The sequence below is a fragment of the Nothobranchius furzeri genome, chromosome 16, assembly GCF_043380555.1.
Source record: "Nothobranchius furzeri strain GRZ-AD chromosome 16, NfurGRZ-RIMD1, whole genome shotgun sequence".
Lineage (NCBI taxonomy): Eukaryota > Metazoa > Chordata > Actinopteri > Cyprinodontiformes > Nothobranchiidae > Nothobranchius > Nothobranchius furzeri.
Window position 1 is genome coordinate 56761341 of NC_091756.1, and position 19794 is coordinate 56781134.

The window sequence follows — 19794 nt, forward strand, 5'->3', positions numbered from 1 at the left end:
GTCAGGGCTCTGTCACATGAAGGAAAACAAGGTGTTTGTGGTCACGCCCACCCATCCCCTGATTGGCTGTTATGAGCTGAGGAGCTCAGCTATTGCTGGGTTTCACATGACGTTGCAATCACATCACAAAATGCAGATGGGGGTTTGGAAGAAGCCAGTGTTATCCAGAACCCTATTTACTCTTTACTCAAATTCTGTTTGGTCTACGGTTTTTACAATCACTCCAATCGGGACAAAGACAAATGTTATTTTCAAGTCCTGAATGTAGTGCACCACGTATAGGACATATATTTTAAAAGACGGCATAAGTAGATCAGTAATCTCCGGTCAAAATCAAGAGGAGCTGAAATGGACAATGCTAGAGTTTGCAGCGATAACTTTCTAACAGGTAAGATTTACTAAATGTTTAACGGCATTTTAATAAACGGTTACTTAGAAACACAGCCTTAAAAACAGCAGGTAAACAGTTTGCTACTGTTTTCTTTTGTCCTCACCGCAACTAGCTTCAGAGTGCAAATGTTTTTAGCAGTTAGCTTCCAGTATAAACCTTATTAAAATCAAACAAATGTACCAGAAATTTGGATTTAAAAAGGCATAAAATGTTAGTTTCAAGTAGATCATGGCACATACTGATAGCATTAGCAATAGGGTGGGGCGATTTGTATAATTTTTCCCACCACCAGTCGTCAGTCCAAAAACAGACAATGGATGATTTATTCGTGCATGTGACGTCATGACGCACGGACTGATTTAACACAGAAGAAGCCCCAAACCGATTTGTTTAAGCCGGGTGTACACTGTGCGACTTTTTCACTTTTTTGAGCGATTTTCCACTCGTGCGAGAATCCACGACATCGGGGCGAGTTTTGCGCCGAGCGGTCGTGTAGTGTACAGGGGGTTACGAGAGGCGATTAACACCACGTGACCAGCTGCCGATCAGCAGTCGTGAGGTCGCACGGACTTCTGGAGTGTTTAAAATTTCGCTCGTCCCTCGTGAGGGTATCGCACTGTTGAAGCGGCGCTGCGAGCAGCTGCGACCCAAAATGTATCAGAACCGCTCACGGCGCATGCGCGCACAATCCTGCATCAACGCCGCTCCCCGCTATTTCCCTAATAACACACGCTGTTCGTTTTTGTTTCTACACGTTTTTTTTTACTCACAAAGATTGTCAAAAAAAGCGTGTTTGTCGTGTTCATGTCAAATTAAACTGATCACAAAACACAGATTTACTTTCTTTATTTAGTTTTCCTCATCCAACCCCCATAAATCCCTGTGTGTCCTCCTGCAGCACTCCCGAAGGACAACAGGCAAGACAAGACAAAAAAGTCTGACGTGTTGAGTAAAAACTGCTATTTTTAGCATATTTTTAGGGCCGACGTGTTGCTACCAGATGTACAGTGTGAGCAGTCAGGTCGCATCCGAGAACTGGGACGTACAGTGTGAGCACATGACTCGTGAGATCTGCTCTGCGAGGAAGTCGTACAGTTTGAGCTGAAGCTGAACGCTGCGAGTGAAAAAGTCGCCCAGTGTACGCCCGGCTTTTGACAACTGCAGCACATTTGTTTGCTGGAAGAGAAACTCATATTTTTCCTTTTGTTTAATTTTGCATTTGTAGTTTGGTAGAGTGACGTATGAACGGCCCAGCACGGTTAAAATGTTAAAAAGAAGCCTCGTCTTTGTTTCCCTGTGGTGTCCACTGTTGTGGTACTTTATTTAAGCAAAATGTTTCTTTCTGAACAAAAACTTCTGGGGTTCGAATGAATCACTGCTGCGTTTGGACGCACTCTGAGGAGGCAGCTCGCTGCCAGAGGTCACATGATCCATTTATCCCTGGCACTTTCATTTTTTAAATTATGAATAAACATTTGTTAAATTTCCATTCATTTTAATTAATATTTTGTCCAACCAAGCTGATCAGAATGACCCAGTAACATGAACAATTCATTTAAACAATTTCACTTAAATTAGGAACATGTCACCTGCTGCGGCTCGAACGCACATTGCTTTTGCGCCGCGTAAACCTGAACTGGTCACCTGCAGAGTGTGTGTAATCAAATGTCTCTAGGGATCTTGCTGAAGAGGTAATGAGCATCTAGACTTGTGCCTCAGACAGACTCATGGCTGTTTAAATAATGTTCTGATGGATCCGTGCGCTGCTGACACACTCAAAGCAGGTGCTGAATAACGACGAGCGCTACTTCTTGATTGTTACCTTCGCGATGCTCTCTGTGCGTAACGTAAAATATTCGATAATAACAAACAAATAAATAAATAAACAAACAAATCGCCTCCTGTAAAAAACAACCGTAACGGCTCAGCCCATCGCCGGTGGTCGATCATTCGTCCTGTCGCCCAACCTTAATTAGCAATAGCCTTAACAGCTTCTCCGGATCACTAAACGGTTGACCAGCTTGAAATAAAATAGTTGTGGGCTTTCAGGCTCGTAAAAGGCTTTCATTTGGTTTGCAGTGTAATACGAAGTTTGCAGCACGACTTAGTTTATCGTGTTGATCGCTTTGGCGCTGGGTAAATCCTACAGTGTAAGAAAAGTCAGCTCAAAAAGCCTAACCCTAACTCACTAAACTGGTTTCTACTGCAGATCTGGAAAAAATCATCCATGCCTTTCTGTCATCATGCTTAGACTACTGTAACGCTCTTTTTACTGGTCTCAGCAAAACCTCCCTCTCACGCCTTCAAGCCATCCAAAATGCAGCAGCCAGACTCCTAACCAAATCCAGCAGACGAGCTCACATCACTCCAGTTTTACAGTCCCTCCACTGGCTCCCGGTAGAATATAGAATACAGTTTAAAGTTTTAGTCCTGACCTATAGAGCTCTTAACAACCAGGCTCCAAGCTACCTATCTGAGCTTTTATCCCCACACTCCACCTCTCGGAACCTTAGATCCACATCTGAAAACCTCCTGGCTGTTCCTCGAACCAGACTGAAAACCAAAGGGGACAGGGCCTTTCAGACTATTGCACCCAGACTTTGGAACAGTCTACCTTCAAATCTCCGTCTCTCTAACACTGTAGAGGTCTTTAAAAATCATCTAAAAACTCACCTTTTCATCCAGGCGTTCCCTCCCTAAATGTTTCAAAAAGATGGCTTTGTTCGGGTTCACACCTTCACTTTGTTTATAGTCATGATTTTATTTTCTATTTTATCACTGCTATTGTTTTTTCTGATGTTTTTATTGGTTAGAGGTATTTGCCCTGATCTTTATCATGTTGTACAGCGCTTTGTGATTTATATCTGTGAAAGGCGCTCTATAAATACACTTTTACTTATTTACTTACTTACTTTCATCCATCACGCTGTGTTTTTTATAGTGGAGCAAAACACTTCCTGTTTCGCATTTGTGTTTTGCGTGACTGCAGGGTCACATGAGTGAAAACCAGCAATGTGGAAGGAACTCAAAGTAGAGATGTTGCTCCTCCACATCCAGAGTGGAAGCATCCTTAACATAGATAGGTGAAGGGTGGTTCTATGCTTATTGTCCCTTTTCTAAGCACCTTGTGATTTTGTCTTGAGAGGAGCTATGACAGATTGGTTCTTCTTTTTCTTTTCTGACATCCTAATATGGGACAATCTCAAACTGCTTATAGAACCAAATGATTCCTGACACCAAGATCTGACAGAAAATATACGCTCAGATTTTAAACAAATAAATACATAAATAAATAAATGTTTGGTTTCTAGAGGCAGTAAAGATCCACACAACCCACACGGCAGTACAAAGGATGCAAAACAGTGAGATTTCCACAATATGTCCCCTTTAATACTAACCTTGGTAGTAGTAGGGATGGGCTGAGTGACTTCATTGAGGCTATGTAGGTGAGGAACCAACTCCAACCACAAGTTGACCTAAAGGAGAACATACAATGACAAATGAACAAATGCTAAATATCAGTGGGTAAGTGTGGTGGCCCTTCAGCAGCTTCTATTCAGAAAAGGCACCTGGAAAATAAAGTGGAATCTGAGCACACGCATCATACAAAGACAGGGACTTGTACAACAAGTCTTTACATAAATGCAGCTTTTAATAACTCTATTTTTGGTAGATGTATAAAGAACCTAATCAAATAAACTGTATTGTAATTTTGAAAGGGTTAGCATTTATAGAATGAATGAATGATTTATCTTTCTGCCAAAAATATTTTTTTTGTATTCTGTAAGAAACATAATCATAGATGCTGATGAAAATTTCAGATTTTGATTATAAAATCTACCTTGCATTATGGTCCAAAAAAGAAGAAAACTAAACTAAGCTACAGCTGTTTCCATCTAGATTTTTAAATAGAATTTAGCTCTTTGCTGTAATGATGACGTATAATCACGAATCTCATCTTTGCTCCAACTGTCAGCTTGGTCACGCTGGTTATGTTAAAATCAGCATTGCTGTACAAATTGAAATGTTTTAAATGATAAATAACCCGCACAATGCCTTTCAAAATCAGAGGACTCCAAAGCGCTTTACACTACAGCAGTGGTTCCTAACCTGGGGGTCCCGACCCCCACAAGGGGGCGCCAAAGCCTCTCAGTGGGTCGCCAGGACCTCTCCACTTTAAGGGGTTAAGACTTCATTTATTACTTGTTTATAGCCTACATTGTGCTCACATTTTCTTTCATGAGTGAAAACTTTACTGATATTAAGACAGGAAATAATTAGTACAGAAAAAGTAACACTTTTAAGAACATTTTGCTCAGCTCACTGTTTTATTTTCAAGTGTCAAAAGTTCATTAAAGATAGGACTGGTTGATTAATCACAGCGTTTACAGTAAATAATCTAGTATAAACAGTAATATACACGTTTAAGTACATTTTGCTCGGTGTATTTTTTATGTGTCAAACGTTTATTGAAAGGAATGATTGATTTATCAGTGTTTACAAGAAACAATGTGTTCAGAAAAGTAATACAAACTGTCAAGCACATTATGCTCTGTTCGGTTTTGTTAATGACTTTGTTCTGTACTGGAGCCTACTATTACTGTTATCTATTGAATCAAAGCATATTAAAATGTGCTTGAACAATTTGATCATTTCTTAATACTGTTTGTACTGGAAGAGAGAATGGGAGGGGGTCGTCAAAAATTTTACTGGTAAAAAACGGGGTCCCTTGGGAAAAAGGTTTGGAACCACTGCACTACAGTGTATCATTTATCCATTCACACGCACATTCACACACTCATGATGATGAGCTACAATATAGCCTCAGCTGCCCTGAGGCGCACTGACAGAGCACAGGCACCATCTGTCCCTTCAACCACCACCTCCAACAGCAGAGAACATTGTACTGATGAAAATTGTACATTTGTGAATCTAATAAACAAACATTTCATTTTGTCACACCAATCATGTTTTTTTCTAGTGCAATATCTAAACCAGGTCCTAGTTGACTTGCTGTTCTGTCCAGATCTGGGCAGGGGTCAGACACACGAGTCAACAAAGGAGACATTCCCAGACAAATTGAACTTCAATGTAAGTTAGCCAGCCCATCAAAACTCTACTTGGCCTGCCTGCTGTTGACAAAAACAAGTTCTGGATCAAAACAGGGACATGTCGTACCTTGTTGGCTCGATAATGCTCCTTGACTCTAGGTTTCAGGCCAATGTGAAGGTAAAGCTGGTCTTTCTGATTGTAGCGTGTCCAAGCTACCTCCTCAAAACGATTTGGCTTTGTGTGGATGAATTTGGTGTCCTGGGGGACAGGTTGGTTTGGGTCCCTGTGAAGAAAGAGCAAAGCAGAATCAGATGAAAATACTTTGATATATAAATTAAGCATAATGCTTCTCTTAAAAAAATGAAACAACACAACACACATCTATATAAACGTAAAAGATGCAGAACAGGTCCAGTCCTCACCTGGATAAGGATTAATATTGATCATTTCAGTCCACACAGAGTTAAGTGTCATGTAAAGAACTAAAACTAAAGTAAAAGTTTAACGGACCCTTTGAGACAACATAGTTTAGTATTTTGACCCAAGTGTAGCATTTGCCCCAGGCTAATGAGTATCATTATGAAAATAAAGGAATGAAGTAGTCAGGCTTCCAAAAATGTTAATCAATGGTGTCTGAGAGATCCTTGTTGATAAACTCCCCAAAAAGGTCAAAATATGTATTATCGTTATTAAATCTTTGTTTCTAAAGTATTACACGGGGAATAAAACATCTTAATTTAGCTCAATATTTTCTGTTTGATGTTTCATTCAAATCCAAAGGACAGCATTGTATGCCGCTGGATGGATTCTGATGTTGTCTTTTAAAGAGGATAAATTTAGACGTACACTATCCATGCTTCCAGCCTAAGAGTACTGGAGAGCCATTTCAGCCATGGTTCAGTCTGTTCTTTTGTAGTTTAAAAGTAAGAAATGTGTATTTATACACACTCTATATATGCATTTGTTAGATGTTAAATAAAAAAAAACCAAAGGGTTAAGAGTCGGTGTAAATGCTGGTTAGAATCCCATATAAAAGCTTCCTCTATAACAAACAGATGAGCTTCTAAACTGCACTCATGGTTCTACAGCACTATAGACTTGCTTCCACTTAATCTGAGAAGAACAGAGCCAGCTAGGTCCATTCAGATGTGCCGAGCGCCCCATTGTCTGAGAGAGGCATATGGAGACAGCCAAACCTCATCAAGAACACGCTTAACCATTCAAATGGGTGGCATAAATCTCCCAGGTACCCAGCCTTCCACGTCAATTTGGGGTTATATATGTAGATCATTAGTGCCTTTCTGCTCCCCTCAGGGTTACTGGGCAGGGCACAGAAAGAGCCAATGTCCCCCTATTATGCCTCAGCAAAACAATTACCAAAATGACTATATATGCTGGAAGGCAACATGAAGCAGAGGCAGAACAAGACTTTTAATTCTGTCTCATAAAGAGTGTCCCATTGCAGCCTGTGACTATTGATTAATAATGCATTTGAAGATATGTAAAGGGTATGAGAAAAGAATATCAATTATGCTGTAGAGTCTATAAAACCCAGTAGTGCAATTCATGCTCCTACCAGCCATCAAATAATATTGAGGAAATAAAATTACAATCAAATTATTGACTGTTCATTGTCTTCTAATGATAATTGCATGTAGTATGAATGACACTTAAGCCAAAGCTTCAACTGCAGAACTACAGACATCTTTTGTGATATAATTTATCATGCAGGTGTATATATTATATATATATGCTTTGTGAAAGAGTGGGGAATTTATCGAGTCGTCTACATTGCAGTGGCGGTATTACTGTGTAATTACTGTTGTGAGTCTTCTGAGGTCAACAGTTGGTATGTTGAAGATTCTTTCTGTTAAGTTGGAAGGAAGTTTTGTCGGTCCTACTGTTGATATCAACGTATACAACAACTAGACCATGGCTGTGTTTGAAACATCACTTATTCCAAATTTAGTGAATCCACCTACTTGCATACAGGTGTTGTTCACTATGTCATTAGAAACAGATCTTGCATTTCAAAATGAGTCAGCAAAGCATGCTAATGTTAATGCTAGCATTTGTATGATTTCATAATGAAACTTGTTGTAAAGGCTGTGGGTTGGAAGTTCCTAGCCTAGAAACTCAGACAGTGGCAGAAGAAAAATGATTTTGCTCTGCAGATCGGTCTAGCCATGCTCCATCATAGCCTCAGCAGGTCTACCTTTGGCCTGAGCAGTTTTGTGTTTTGCCAATCACAGCGCTCTGTCGGATTGGTGGATTAGAACCTGCCCAGCGAGGTGGCAAAACAACAAAGATGGCAATAACATGTTTGAAACAGCTTTGGCATCAACTTTGATCAGTTTGAAAGACAACCATCAGATTATGTAGTCACATATGTAGACAACATGTTTAGCCGCATGCTGTCCTTCAACTGCTGGTTGTCTAGGTGGTGTCCTGAAAACAACGTGGGCTACATTGATAATTGGAAAACTTTTTGGGCTAAACTTGGTCTGATGCGGAGAGACGGCATCCATCCCTCTTTGGATGGAGCAGCTCTTCTTTCTAGGAACATGGCCAGTTTTATTAGTCCTCCATGACAACCCAGGGTCCAGACCAGGAAGCAGAGTCGCAGTTTAACACACCCCTCTGCAACTTCTGTACTGTTACCCACCCACTACCCCATAGAAACAGTGTCCTGCCCACGGCCAAAATCACACAGATTAAATATCAGGCTTAATACAGCAAATCATGGAAATCTCATAAATATTAGAACAAATTCAACTGAGCAGAAAACTAGAAAAATTTAATGTGGGTTGTTGAACATTAGATCCATTTTTTTTCTAAGACTTTGTTAGTTAATGACTTGATTTGTGATAATCAGATCACGTTGCTCTCTCTCACAGAATCCTGGCTGCAGCAAGAGGACTATGTTAGCTTAAACAAGTCGACTCCTTCAAATTATTTAAATCATCATATTGCTCGAAGTACAGGGCGAGGAGGAGGAGTAGCAACCATTTTTCATTCGGATTTATTAATCAGTCCCTTACCAATTAATAGCTACAGTTTGTTCGAACATCTTATTCTTAGTTTTCCTAATCCAGATTGCAAAACTGTAAAACCACTCTTGTTTGTAGTTTTATATCGTCCACCAGGCCCTTACTCTGAGTTTTTGGATCAGATCTCTGATTTTTTATCTGATTTGGTGCTCAGTACTGATAAGGTCATTGTAGTGGGGGATTTTAATATTCGTGTGGACATTGAAAATGATAGCCTCAATGTAGACTTTAGTAATATCTTAGACTCAATTGGTTTTACTCAAATAATAAATAGCTCCACCCACTCCTGCCATCATACATTAGACCTAGTGCTGACTTATGGCATAGAGTGTGAGGAAATAATGATCTTTCCACATAATCCAGTCCTCTCGGACCACTTTCTGATAACCTTTGAGTGTTTTATAACCGAGTTCTCGAGACATGAAAGTAAATTTCACTATAGTCGGTCTCTATCTGACAATGCAGTTGCATCTTTTAAATCAACTGTTCCATCTTTACTGTCCTCAGTATCTCAGACACATGTAACAGAGTCCAATATTTTCAGTTCTAGCCCCTCACAAATGCTTTAGTTCATCATGTTAATTCCTCTTTACGTGTGGCATTAGATGATGTTGCCCCTTTAAAAAAGAAGGTAATTAGGGACAGGAAGTTGGCTCCCTGGTTTAATTCTCATTTACGAGCCTTAAAACAAAACTAGGAAATTGGAGAGAACATGGCGCTATATGCACCATGAGGAGGCATACCTATCCTGGAAAAGTAGTCTTGTGCTTTATAAAAATAAGCTTAGACAAACTAGAAGTGCTTATTTCTCAGCATTAATTGAGGAGAATAAGCATAATCCTAAATTACTTTTCAGTACAGTTGCTAAACTTACACAGAATCATAGCTGTGAGCCATCTACAGGGTATCCACGGGTCCTTAAAAAGTCTTAAATTTGCTTTTCCAAATTTAAGGCCTTAAAAATTCTTTAAAATGACAAATAATCCTTAAATAGTTTCCAAAGGTCTTAAATTACCAAAGATCCAATAAACAAGATTCTTTTATTTCTATAAAATTTTCATGAATTTCTAGTGTTCAGCATTTTTTGTGTATGATATTTGCATAAGCGGAACCATACACATTCAGTTGGTCGTGAAAAGGGGTTATTTTTAGATGAGCACATTAGCTGGTTAAGCTAGTGGGAGCTTGTGTCACGGGGAGGTGCAAGTTTAATGGTAACTGGATGGTTAATCCCACGTTCGCGACGTGGTTAGCACCGGTTCTAGGCAATAGCTGGAAATTATAGCTTAAATTTAATTTAAAAAAAAAGCTTAAATTTGGTCAAAGTGGCCTTAACAAAGGTCTTAAAAAGTCTTAAATTTGGCTCCCTTAAACCTGTAGATACCCTGCATCTATTCCCTTAGCCCTCAGCAGCAATGACTTCATCGGATTTTTTACAAGTAAAATTAATTCTATTAGAAACAAAATCTTTAGCATCCTCCCTAATGCGATTTCTTCTTCCTCAGTAAGCGAGACAGCATCAGAGGTGCCTGTAGAACCTCATCTGTGCTTGAACCATTTTGATCCAGTTGAGCTTTCAGATTTATCAAAAATATTAGCTTCATCTAAACCTTCAACTTGCATTTTGGATCCAATCTCAACCAAATTATTTAAAGAAGCATTTCCTTTGGTTACTGCCCCCATTCTAGATACAATCAATCTATCCTTAGTAAATGGATATGTACCACAGGATTTTAAGGTTGCTGTAATCAAACCTTCACTTAAGAAGCCTTCTCTGGATCCAGATGACCCAATGAATTATAAACCAACATCTAACCTTCCATTTTTATCCAAAGTCTTGGAGAAAATAGTGGCCATCCAAGTATGTGAGCATTTAAACACTAATGATCTGTTTGAGGAATTTCAGTCTGGTTTTAGAGAGTATCATAGCACTGAAACTGTGTTAGTGAAAGTTACAAATGATATTCTCATGGCCTCAGATAAGAATCTTGTGTCTGTTCTAGTCTTGTTAGATGTCAGTGCTGCCTTTGACACAGTTGATCACAATGTTCTTTTAGAAAGACTTGAACATGTTGTAGGGATCAAAGGAACAGCGTTAGGCTGGTTTAAATCCTACCTGTCTGACAGATTTCCTTTTGTAAATGTACATGACAAATCATCTCCATACTCCAGGGTTACTTGTGGAGTACCACAGGGTTCAGTGCTTGGACCAATTCTTTTTACTATGTATATGCTCCCAATTGGTAAAATCATTAGACAGCATGGGATAAACTTCCACTGTTATGCTGACGATACTCAGTTATATTTATCCATTAACCCTGATGAACCTAATCGGTTGGGTAGATTACAGGCTTGTCTTGAGGACATAAAACATTGGATGACTCTAAACTTTTTGCTTTTAAATCAAGACAAGACGGAAGTTCTCATCTTTGGACCTGAAATCCAGAAAAGGAAATTGTTTAGTCAATCACCTGACCTGAATGGCATTACATTAATCTCCGAGAACAAAGTAAGGAACCTTGGTGTTATCTTTGACCAGGACTTGTTAATCAAATCCCAGGTTAAACAGGTTTGTAGGATTTCCTTTTTCCACCTTTGGAATATTGCTAAGATTAGAAGCATCCTTTCCAGGAGTGATGCTGAAAAACTAGTTCATGCATTTATTACATCAAGACTGGATTACTGTAATTCATTACTCTCAGGAAGTCCACAGAATGTAGTTAAAAGTCTTCAGCTTGTCCAAAATGCTGCAGCTAGAGTTCTGATGAGAATTAAAAACAGAGATCATATGTCTCCTGTCTTAGCTTCCCTACATTGGCTACCTGTTAAATTCAGAATAAATTTTAAGATCCTTCTTCTCACATATAAAGCTCTTAATAATCAAGCTCCATCATACATCAGTGATCTGATTGTTCCATACGTTCCTAACCGAGCACTTCGCTCTCAGACTGCAGGTTTACTGGTGGTTCCCAAAATATCTAAAATTAGGATGGGAGGCAGATCTTTTAGTTATCAGGCTCCTCTCCTGTGGAACCAGCTCCCAGCTTTAGTCTGTGAGGCAGACACCTTGTCTACTTTTAAGACTAGGCTTAAAACATTTTTATTTGATAGGGCCTATGGTTAAAATCTGATGTTAGCCTAAATCTGGACAAGTGGGGAAGTACAGGGAGGTGGAGTGTACAGTCGGTAAAGACGACTCTCCCTTGCCCTGCCTCCAACATGCCTCCATCTTAATAGGATAGATTATCCAGAGTTATCTCTGTAGTTATGCTGCTATAGGCTTAGACTGCTGGAGGATACACTGACCACTTTTCACACTCTACTACTTTCTTCTACAATCTGCTCTTTAACTGTATTATTTTCTGCAATTTCAGCTGTAACTTTATTTTCTCTCTTTCTTTCAAGTGTTTTTCTCCTCAGAAGAAGCTACAATTATGTTCTGCTGAGCTGTGAAGGCCTCATGCAGGGGGCCATCGTCAAGCACACTGCTGCTAACCACTTAAACATTCTCCCTCTCCTGATAATAAATTTTTGCTTTCCTTGACGTTGGATGTGCTACTGCTAGTTTACCCGTTTAATTATAGATCCACTAAGATAAATACAATAAAGTTTATCTCTCACCAAATAGAATATTTACTAAGAAATCACAATATAACTATAGACACATTACTTTGTTGTGTGTGTGTGTGTGCCTGCTCTGTCTTCTCGATCCCCAGTAAATCGTGGAGGATGGCTGCTTATACTGAGCCAGGATTCTCTGGAGGTGTCTTCCTGTTAAAAAGGAGTTTTCCTCTCCACTGTCGCTTTATGCTTGCTTAGTATGAGGATTGCTGTATAGTCACTGACACTAGTCAGTGACTTGATGCAATTTGCTGGGTTCCTTACATAGGAAACATTATTTCTGTTTGGCTTAATGAACTGACCTGAATTGGACATGCTTATTATGTGAAGTGCCTTTAGACGACTCTTGTCGTGATTTGGCGCTATATAAATACAATTGAATTGAATTGAATTGAACGGCCTGCCAGGCTAGGGAGTTCTCTGCCAACTCCTCCTCAGCACATGTGTAATCCACATCCGAAAAAAGAGCCAATGAAATGTATCGCTGATTGATTTTATTTGTATAAATATTCCCCCTCTGAAAAACTATTTTATACTGATTTTTTTTTCATTTTTAACTGTTGTTGCTACCAGTCGCTCCATGCACATGTTCAAATATTATACATCTAAATCCAAATGCATGTGACACAATGGAGAGGTGTAATGATTAGTTAAGTTTGCTCTATATGTAAATATAAAAATCAACATATTTCAAATATATTTTTCACACATTTGCTCCAAACAATGCAGCAAACATTGTGTGCATGCATTGGAAGCTCGTTTCCGAAGCAGTCCACTCATACGTAATCGTGGAACTAGGGCCACTACAAAAGCTCAAACATTGTGTTTGGGGAAAGTTCATCACATTTATGTCTATCCTGTCAATGTTTATTTTTTAAATGAATTACAAACTCAGTAAATGCAACGCGCTGGGCTTTCCCACTAGGGGGCGACTGACTTTGTTTCTGCTTGAACTTCTGGGTTCCATTCCTGGATCTAATCATGATACATGTTAATAGTCTTGATGCCGTGGCTGGAGGAATGCCTTACAGAATAATATGTAGCTGATTTCGATTTTTCACATCCTAAAGCCTCACTTGCAGCTTTTTGTTATACAGTACCAAAACTATCCACACATGTGCATTGGAAAAGGATCCTTGTCAAAAAAAGGTAGATGCATGTGCATGTACTCATGTGAAGGGATGACTGTTCCTTCTTACCCTGTTTTGGCAAAATTTGTCCAGTAGGTCATGACAACAGCACTGAGCATCACATCGTTCTTCGAGAAGTTGCATGGAAACAACTCTGTTGGTCCAATCATCGGCAGCCCAAACACATAAGGGATTTCATCTCCATGTGCAGCATCTGCCCACGGTGGGACCTAATGAACAGCAGATAAAGAAAATCTCATTTATATGATTATATTTACGTGAGTGATGCGGAACTGTATGGGCATCGTTTTTCCTATTGAAAGAAATCTGAAAAGCTGCACACAAAAAAAAGAAAAGATATTGTTTCATAACCACATAGATGCATTATTTGATAAAATAATAAAAAAAAAATGGTGATGAGAAAAAAAAACGTTTTTAATAATAAAGTAAAAGTAAACATTTTCACTGCTGTATTTAGATTATGGGCAGAATAGACAAAATAGGTATTAATGGAAATAAATACTGGGGCCTTTAAAAAAATACATATTTACACGGTTTTAAGCAGCAGGAATGTAAACATAAACAAACAAACAAAAAAATAGACTAAATGTTATGATATTAACCAAAAAAAAGCTTTGAGACCTGCAGACTAGATTAACATCACATGAAAAATGTTTCATTCACATTTATGGTGTTGCAGAGACAGACGGTCAAATCAATTAATCACTATATTACATGTATCGATAAGTCTTGTTAATACTGTGTCTTGTTGTGTCACGTAGAACCACAGAAGTACATAAGGTTCTTCATCGTGTGTAACAAGTGTATTTAGTCAACTCTGGCTTGTTGTGTTGTATTTGAAGACAAATGTCGGTATTTGCAATTAAATCAGCAGAATCAATGGATGAGGCCAGGTTTAATTTAAATCAACACACAACTTCACATGCACATGATGTGTGCATGATGTGTACTTCATTTAAAGGTGCATGAAGTAAAAATGACACCCAGTGGTGTAAATTGGGTACTGCAGTCCTTGTATCAAAACTAACGAGTCTACTCTGAGCCACTGTTGCATGTTCAAGATCAGTGCCAGAAAATTCTAGATGATGAGCAAAGATGAGTCATACACAGGACGTTGATGAGTAGATAAATACATTTCACTGTAATATCAAGTTGTTGGGATTAGAAAAAAGTAGCTTGAGCTATTTTTAGAGCTGACTAAGAAATTACTTCTGGCCTGCTTCACTGTCCAACATTCTTTCCAAAAACGCTGGTATTTTTGCTGACAAGGTGTTGAATTACAAATGCTGCTGCGGCAATGTTAGCCAGCACAGACTCGGCGACCCGGCTGACTCAAATATGGTCAACTCTGAAACCAGAAAGCATGGTGGAAATGCTGGTTGTAAGCAAAGACTATGCCCCTCTTCTGATGTTTTAAAAGGTAGAAATAAATGACAATCCCCCCCATCCATTTGAGAAGGAAATCTATTTCAATAAAACTTTCCATCCACCATGATTGAGACATTTGACTGTTTTGTGATTATTTCACTGTAGAATTCTCACTTATTGTTCCTTGTTGTACTCGCTAAACAAATCAGTCTTTGTTAATGGTGCGCTCTTTTTGGAAAGCTTAAGAAAGCCAGTGGAAAATAGCAACAATGTGATGAAACAGAATGTAACGTAATAGAATAGAACCTTTAATCATCTTATACCCGAAAGCACGACAAAACTAACGATGCTGAGCCACCTTGCACCTTGATTAAAACAGTAATTAAAAAAAGACTAAAACAATTAAACACAAAGGCATACATGATAAAAGTGGTCCATTTAAAGTGTGTGCATTTTGATTACATGTGTGTGTGTGTGTGTGTGTGTGTGTGTGTGTGTGTGTGTGTGTGTGTCGGTGTGTCTGTGTGTGTGTGAATAACCAAGGAAGCTTTTGGTCAGTCTGGTGGTGTGTTATCTGACTGACCAGAAACATTTATCAGAGGGCAACAGGGAATGGGCATGGTGTGAGAAGGGACCAATGATGGGCTCGTTACTCCTGAAGCTGCAGATCGTGGTGTTACGCTCCAGAGTGGGTAGAGGCAGCGAATGGTTTTTGAGCTGCGTATAGGACTGCGCTGACACTAAGGAAGGGTTTTAAGTTATTTTAACAAGGGTTATTATATCAACAGGTGTGACTCACCTGTTCTGTCTGACAGTGGTGGTAGAAGGCATAGAAGTAGGTTGGTGACCCAAAACTAGAGTGTAGGTCAGCTGTGGCAACAGCAGGCGCCACCCACTGGTGATCAGTGAAGAGGGCCAGTAGTGTCTTCCGGCGGGTCTCTGGGTTGTGTCTGTCAGCCCAGTCTGTATACATAAATTTAATAGTCTCCCGGAGAATGTCTTTACCCTCTGGGTAACCATAAAGATCATCAACAAAGCTGGACACGGCATAGTCAAAGTCATTGGCTTGGACTCCATTGTCATTATCCACAATAAGCTCCACAAACTTCAGACCCTCACCCTGGTTCACTCCTAACATTATATCGTAGTTGAGAAATTCACCTGTAAAATAAAAATATATCATAAATGACAAAGTCAAAGGAAGGATGTTGTTTGAAGTGGCTGGCTTTCAGGTTAAGTAAATGTATACCTTGTTCCATTAGTATCTGGGGATCATCAGGTATAACGTCTCCATCAATAACTGGACCAAAGGCAATGTGGTAGCGTGCTGGCTGGATGTCCTGGTCCACAAGCTCCTTGTAATGTTTTCTCTGTAGGCACACCACAAGATCCACGGTGTCCTCCAGGTTACAGCCTACCTTACGGGCCAGCATGCGGGCATATTTGGCCGGCTGAAAACTGACAGCCCAGCTGGATAGAGCTGTGCCACTCTGGGCAATGGCCCTCTGGAACAGACCTGAGGACAGAAGCAGTGAACAACTAAAGTAAAAAGGTTTTAAATCAGGTTTATTCACATCATATGACTTGTTTTATTTAACAAGGTCTGTTTATTGAATTACATAACATTATTATATTAAAACAGAAGACACAACATAAAACATAACAACCCCCCCATCACAACCTTCTCCACTGGATCAAAAATAATGAACAAAAACAAACACTAATCAGGCTTTAGTATGGGCTAGGGTTAGGGTTAGGGTTAGGTAATGTGATGCTCTCTGGCACAACTCCATTGTATAGTAAGTAACTTTTCATTATTTTGTCCATGTAAACATTTTACACATGGTTACTTTTGCTGAATAATTTAAAACTGGTATAATGTGTCTTTACCGAAACAATCGCTCAATAAAATAATTTATGGAAGTAACCAAACTACATTATAGATGCATCTTTTACACTTTTGTTAGGCCTTTCTTTTTACAGTGGACCTCAAACATTTGTGAAAGCTTGTCACCCAATATTGTATGTTGTACGTGATAGGTATTTTCTGTATTTAATGTACCTTTTTGAGGCCTAAAAAACGTTGCAGGACATGATAAGTATTTGTTTAAACGAAAGGTCATCGATCTTCTTTGATCACATTTTAAGAGTGACGAAGAATGGCCTCTGTGATCACTTCCTGAGACAAGATGAAGGTCCAACAATATGTGTTGATTAAGTTACCCCGGTCAGCTGATTCTGAAGAATGTTGATTAAGTTACCGGTCAGCTGAAGAAATTGTGTAAACTTCTGGGTGTGTCTTCCTAAATAAAAGGAGCTCTAAGGCTTTGCCTGGTGTGTGAGCAAACTGCCGTTGTGTCTGGTGTGTTTGATTCTCTCACCCTCTGCAAAGTATTTTCCCCTTTGCAGAGTATTTCGATGTTGTATGTTTAAGGGTTGTTTACAATTTACCAAATTATGAATCTGATCCCTCTGTGTGTGTTCTGACTTTTTTGAGGTAATATAGAAGCAATATTAGAAATTACCCAACAGTACGTCTGCATTTTTATAAACAAGACATGGTTTTTGTTTTAGAATGCAGTCAATGAGATCATTTGCACAAGTTTGCCAGCAGCAGTAAAAAAAAAAAACATGTTGAAAAAAAAACATGATCTTGATGGTCATTTACGCTTTAGAAGTTATCCTAATTTCCAGTTTTTCTACACAATCATTTGGTAGAATTATTTAATAAGTCTGAAAAACTTCATCTGTTCATTCTTCAAAGTCTTCAGACGTGTGAGTGAAGTTTTACCTTTGGTGGAATTGCTCCAGCGGTTGCCCTCAGAATAGTGAGACAGTGTGAGCAGGTTCACACAGGAAGCTCCAGCACCTGACCCAAACACAGTGATGCGTAATGGGTCACCACCGAAAGCTGCTATGTTCTCGCTGGTCCAGCGTAGTGCCTGGATCTGATCCAACAGGCCATAATTCCCTTTGGCTGCTTGGTCACCAGTACTCAGGAACCCTACATGAAAAAAAAAAAGACAAGTTGTGTTTCAGTACATGGTAAAATGGTAAATGGCCTGTCTGTGTATAGCACCTTCTTAGGGTTCTACGACCCCCCAAAGCGCTTCACAACACAATCAGTCATTCACCCACACATTCACACACTGGTGGGAATGAGCTATGATGTAGCTACAGCTGCCCTGGGGCACACTGACAGAGGCGAGGCTGCCGACCACTGGCTCCACCGGTCCCTCTGACCACCACCAGCAGGTAAGGCGGGTTAAGTGTCTTGCCAAAGGACACAACAGCAGAATTCTCTGGTCGGAGCCGGAATTGAACCTGCAACCTTCTGATTACTGGACAATCCGCTCTACCCCCTGAGCTACTGCTGTCCCGTAACATTAATCAAGCTGTCTGGTAAGGATTGCATAGTATCAGTCAGTTTAAGTAAACTCTGTGCATTACTGTCAGTAACAGTGAGGGAAGGAAAACATGATAGGGAAATAAAAGTTATTCCAGAATTTGTTTGAATATTTATGAAGGACACGCAGAATAATATTTAACAGCAAACGTCTGTCCGAGTTTGACATTTCCAATATGTGCTGCCTAATGCCATTACCTCCTACGCACATGCTTCTTATGCCACCAAATTTTATAAAACCAAGTGGTATTTGTAATAGTAAAGATTGCAGTCAAAGCATACTAACCTCTCGTCACACAAAAATTTGCACAATCTGTAATCGCCACATTGGTTTCAATCGTGGACTGCCTACATTCTTTGGCACAGCACCTACATTGCAAACATCCAATCACGTTTCTGTGATGCCTTGCTTGCAAGAGCACAGGAAGGCGCATGGGATTAGCTGTGTTGCTGTCAAATCTGCTTCTAAACATATTTTACAACAGCTGAATGGCTCTGTCTAAGAGGATTTTAAAATAAATTTGTTTCTTTCTATTACATTACATTGTAATTATTATTTAGACCTAATATAGCCTTGGTCATTGCATGAAAATGCCAAATAATAGCATTCATGTTCAAAAGCTTGCCAATGTCAATGTAACTATGACCCATGCCATGAAACTACTTCAGAAAACAACATAAGGGCTGATGTCAGTGAGTTTCTAAACCATAGCTGTAATCGGGGAAATATGGCACCATAGAAACACGATTTAATAGTTGCATCATTGGTCAGGAGCCAAAAACCAGGACTGCTTGTCCCTCACAGACTGACACCAATATAGTGATTACAGATCATGCTCAAAGTAGCTTCATCTCAATTCAAGCCAACAAGACCAACTTCACTCATTCCATACTTGTTTAATAAGAGCCCTTGGGCAAACCAAGTCAGTGTTGTCTTAAGATCCAGAGCCACTCAGGCACACATATACCAACCAGGAGCCATGGTCTCCTGGAGAAATCTCATGTTCAACACCCAGCAGATCCTCTCATTTTGATGCAAAAAGCAGTTACTAACACAGGAAACCAGGGAACACTTTGCATGTCTCCTGCTCAGTCCTTCCTTTCTTATTGTGACCACTGTGACTAAGTGCTCTGCTGTGACTGCTCATTACCCAGTGTCAGTCACCACTATTACTCATTCCTCAGGGATGCATCATGGGCACTTGTACATCAGCCAGTCAACCAGTCGTAATAGCTTCCAACCTGAGATGTGTTTCCCACTTAAAAACAAACTAAAAAAAAGAAAAGTAATGTTTAAAAAAACAGCTCAATAACCTTATCTTGCAATGATAAGGCTAATTATACCATGTAACATAGAAACATGACATGACAAAGAAAAAAGTTCAATTTTACCATATAAGGAAGCAGTACATCTGGCACGTTTTCATGCAACACATTCTCACTCCCAGCGCGTCAAAAACAAACGCTTGGTCAGCCACCCTCCACGTCAGACCCCTGACGCCAAAAGTGCCCTTTTTCGTTACTTATGTGCGAAAAGGGGTTTTTCCCTTATTTGACTGCAGATCCCAATGCAGCGTTACACTGACGCGATGGGATGTCCGCAGCCAGGGCACCAAACAAGCTCATTGTACCTCACCTTAAACTTATCCTCTTATTTAACCTTATCCTCTTATTTAACCTTGTCTTCTTATTTAACCTTCCCCTCACCCCTATCCTAACCTTAACCATCTTGCCAGCGAACACGTTGGTGATGTG

At 39.6% G+C, this 19794-nt stretch overlaps 1 protein-coding gene across 4 annotated transcripts in view; it reads right to left on the reverse strand.

Annotated features, from left to right (window-relative positions):
• nlgn1 (neuroligin 1) overlaps nucleotides 1-19794 on the reverse strand; it is a 520675-nt gene that overhangs the window by 14605 nt on the left and 486276 nt on the right. For all 4 annotated transcript variants that reach the window (XM_054749775.2, XM_054749774.2, XM_054749773.2 and 1 more), the window contains 6 exons: nucleotides 17425-17637; nucleotides 15883-16149; nucleotides 15433-15794; nucleotides 13314-13474; nucleotides 5570-5726; nucleotides 3790-3867 (listed from right to left, as the gene is read on the reverse strand). In XM_054749775.2, the coding sequence (XP_054605750.1) occupies nucleotides 3790-3867; nucleotides 5570-5726; nucleotides 13314-13474; nucleotides 15433-15794; nucleotides 15883-16149; nucleotides 17425-17637 (1238 nt within the window). The remainder of the gene's footprint in view (nucleotides 1-3789; nucleotides 3868-5569; nucleotides 5727-13313; nucleotides 13475-15432; nucleotides 15795-15882; nucleotides 16150-17424; nucleotides 17638-19794) is intronic.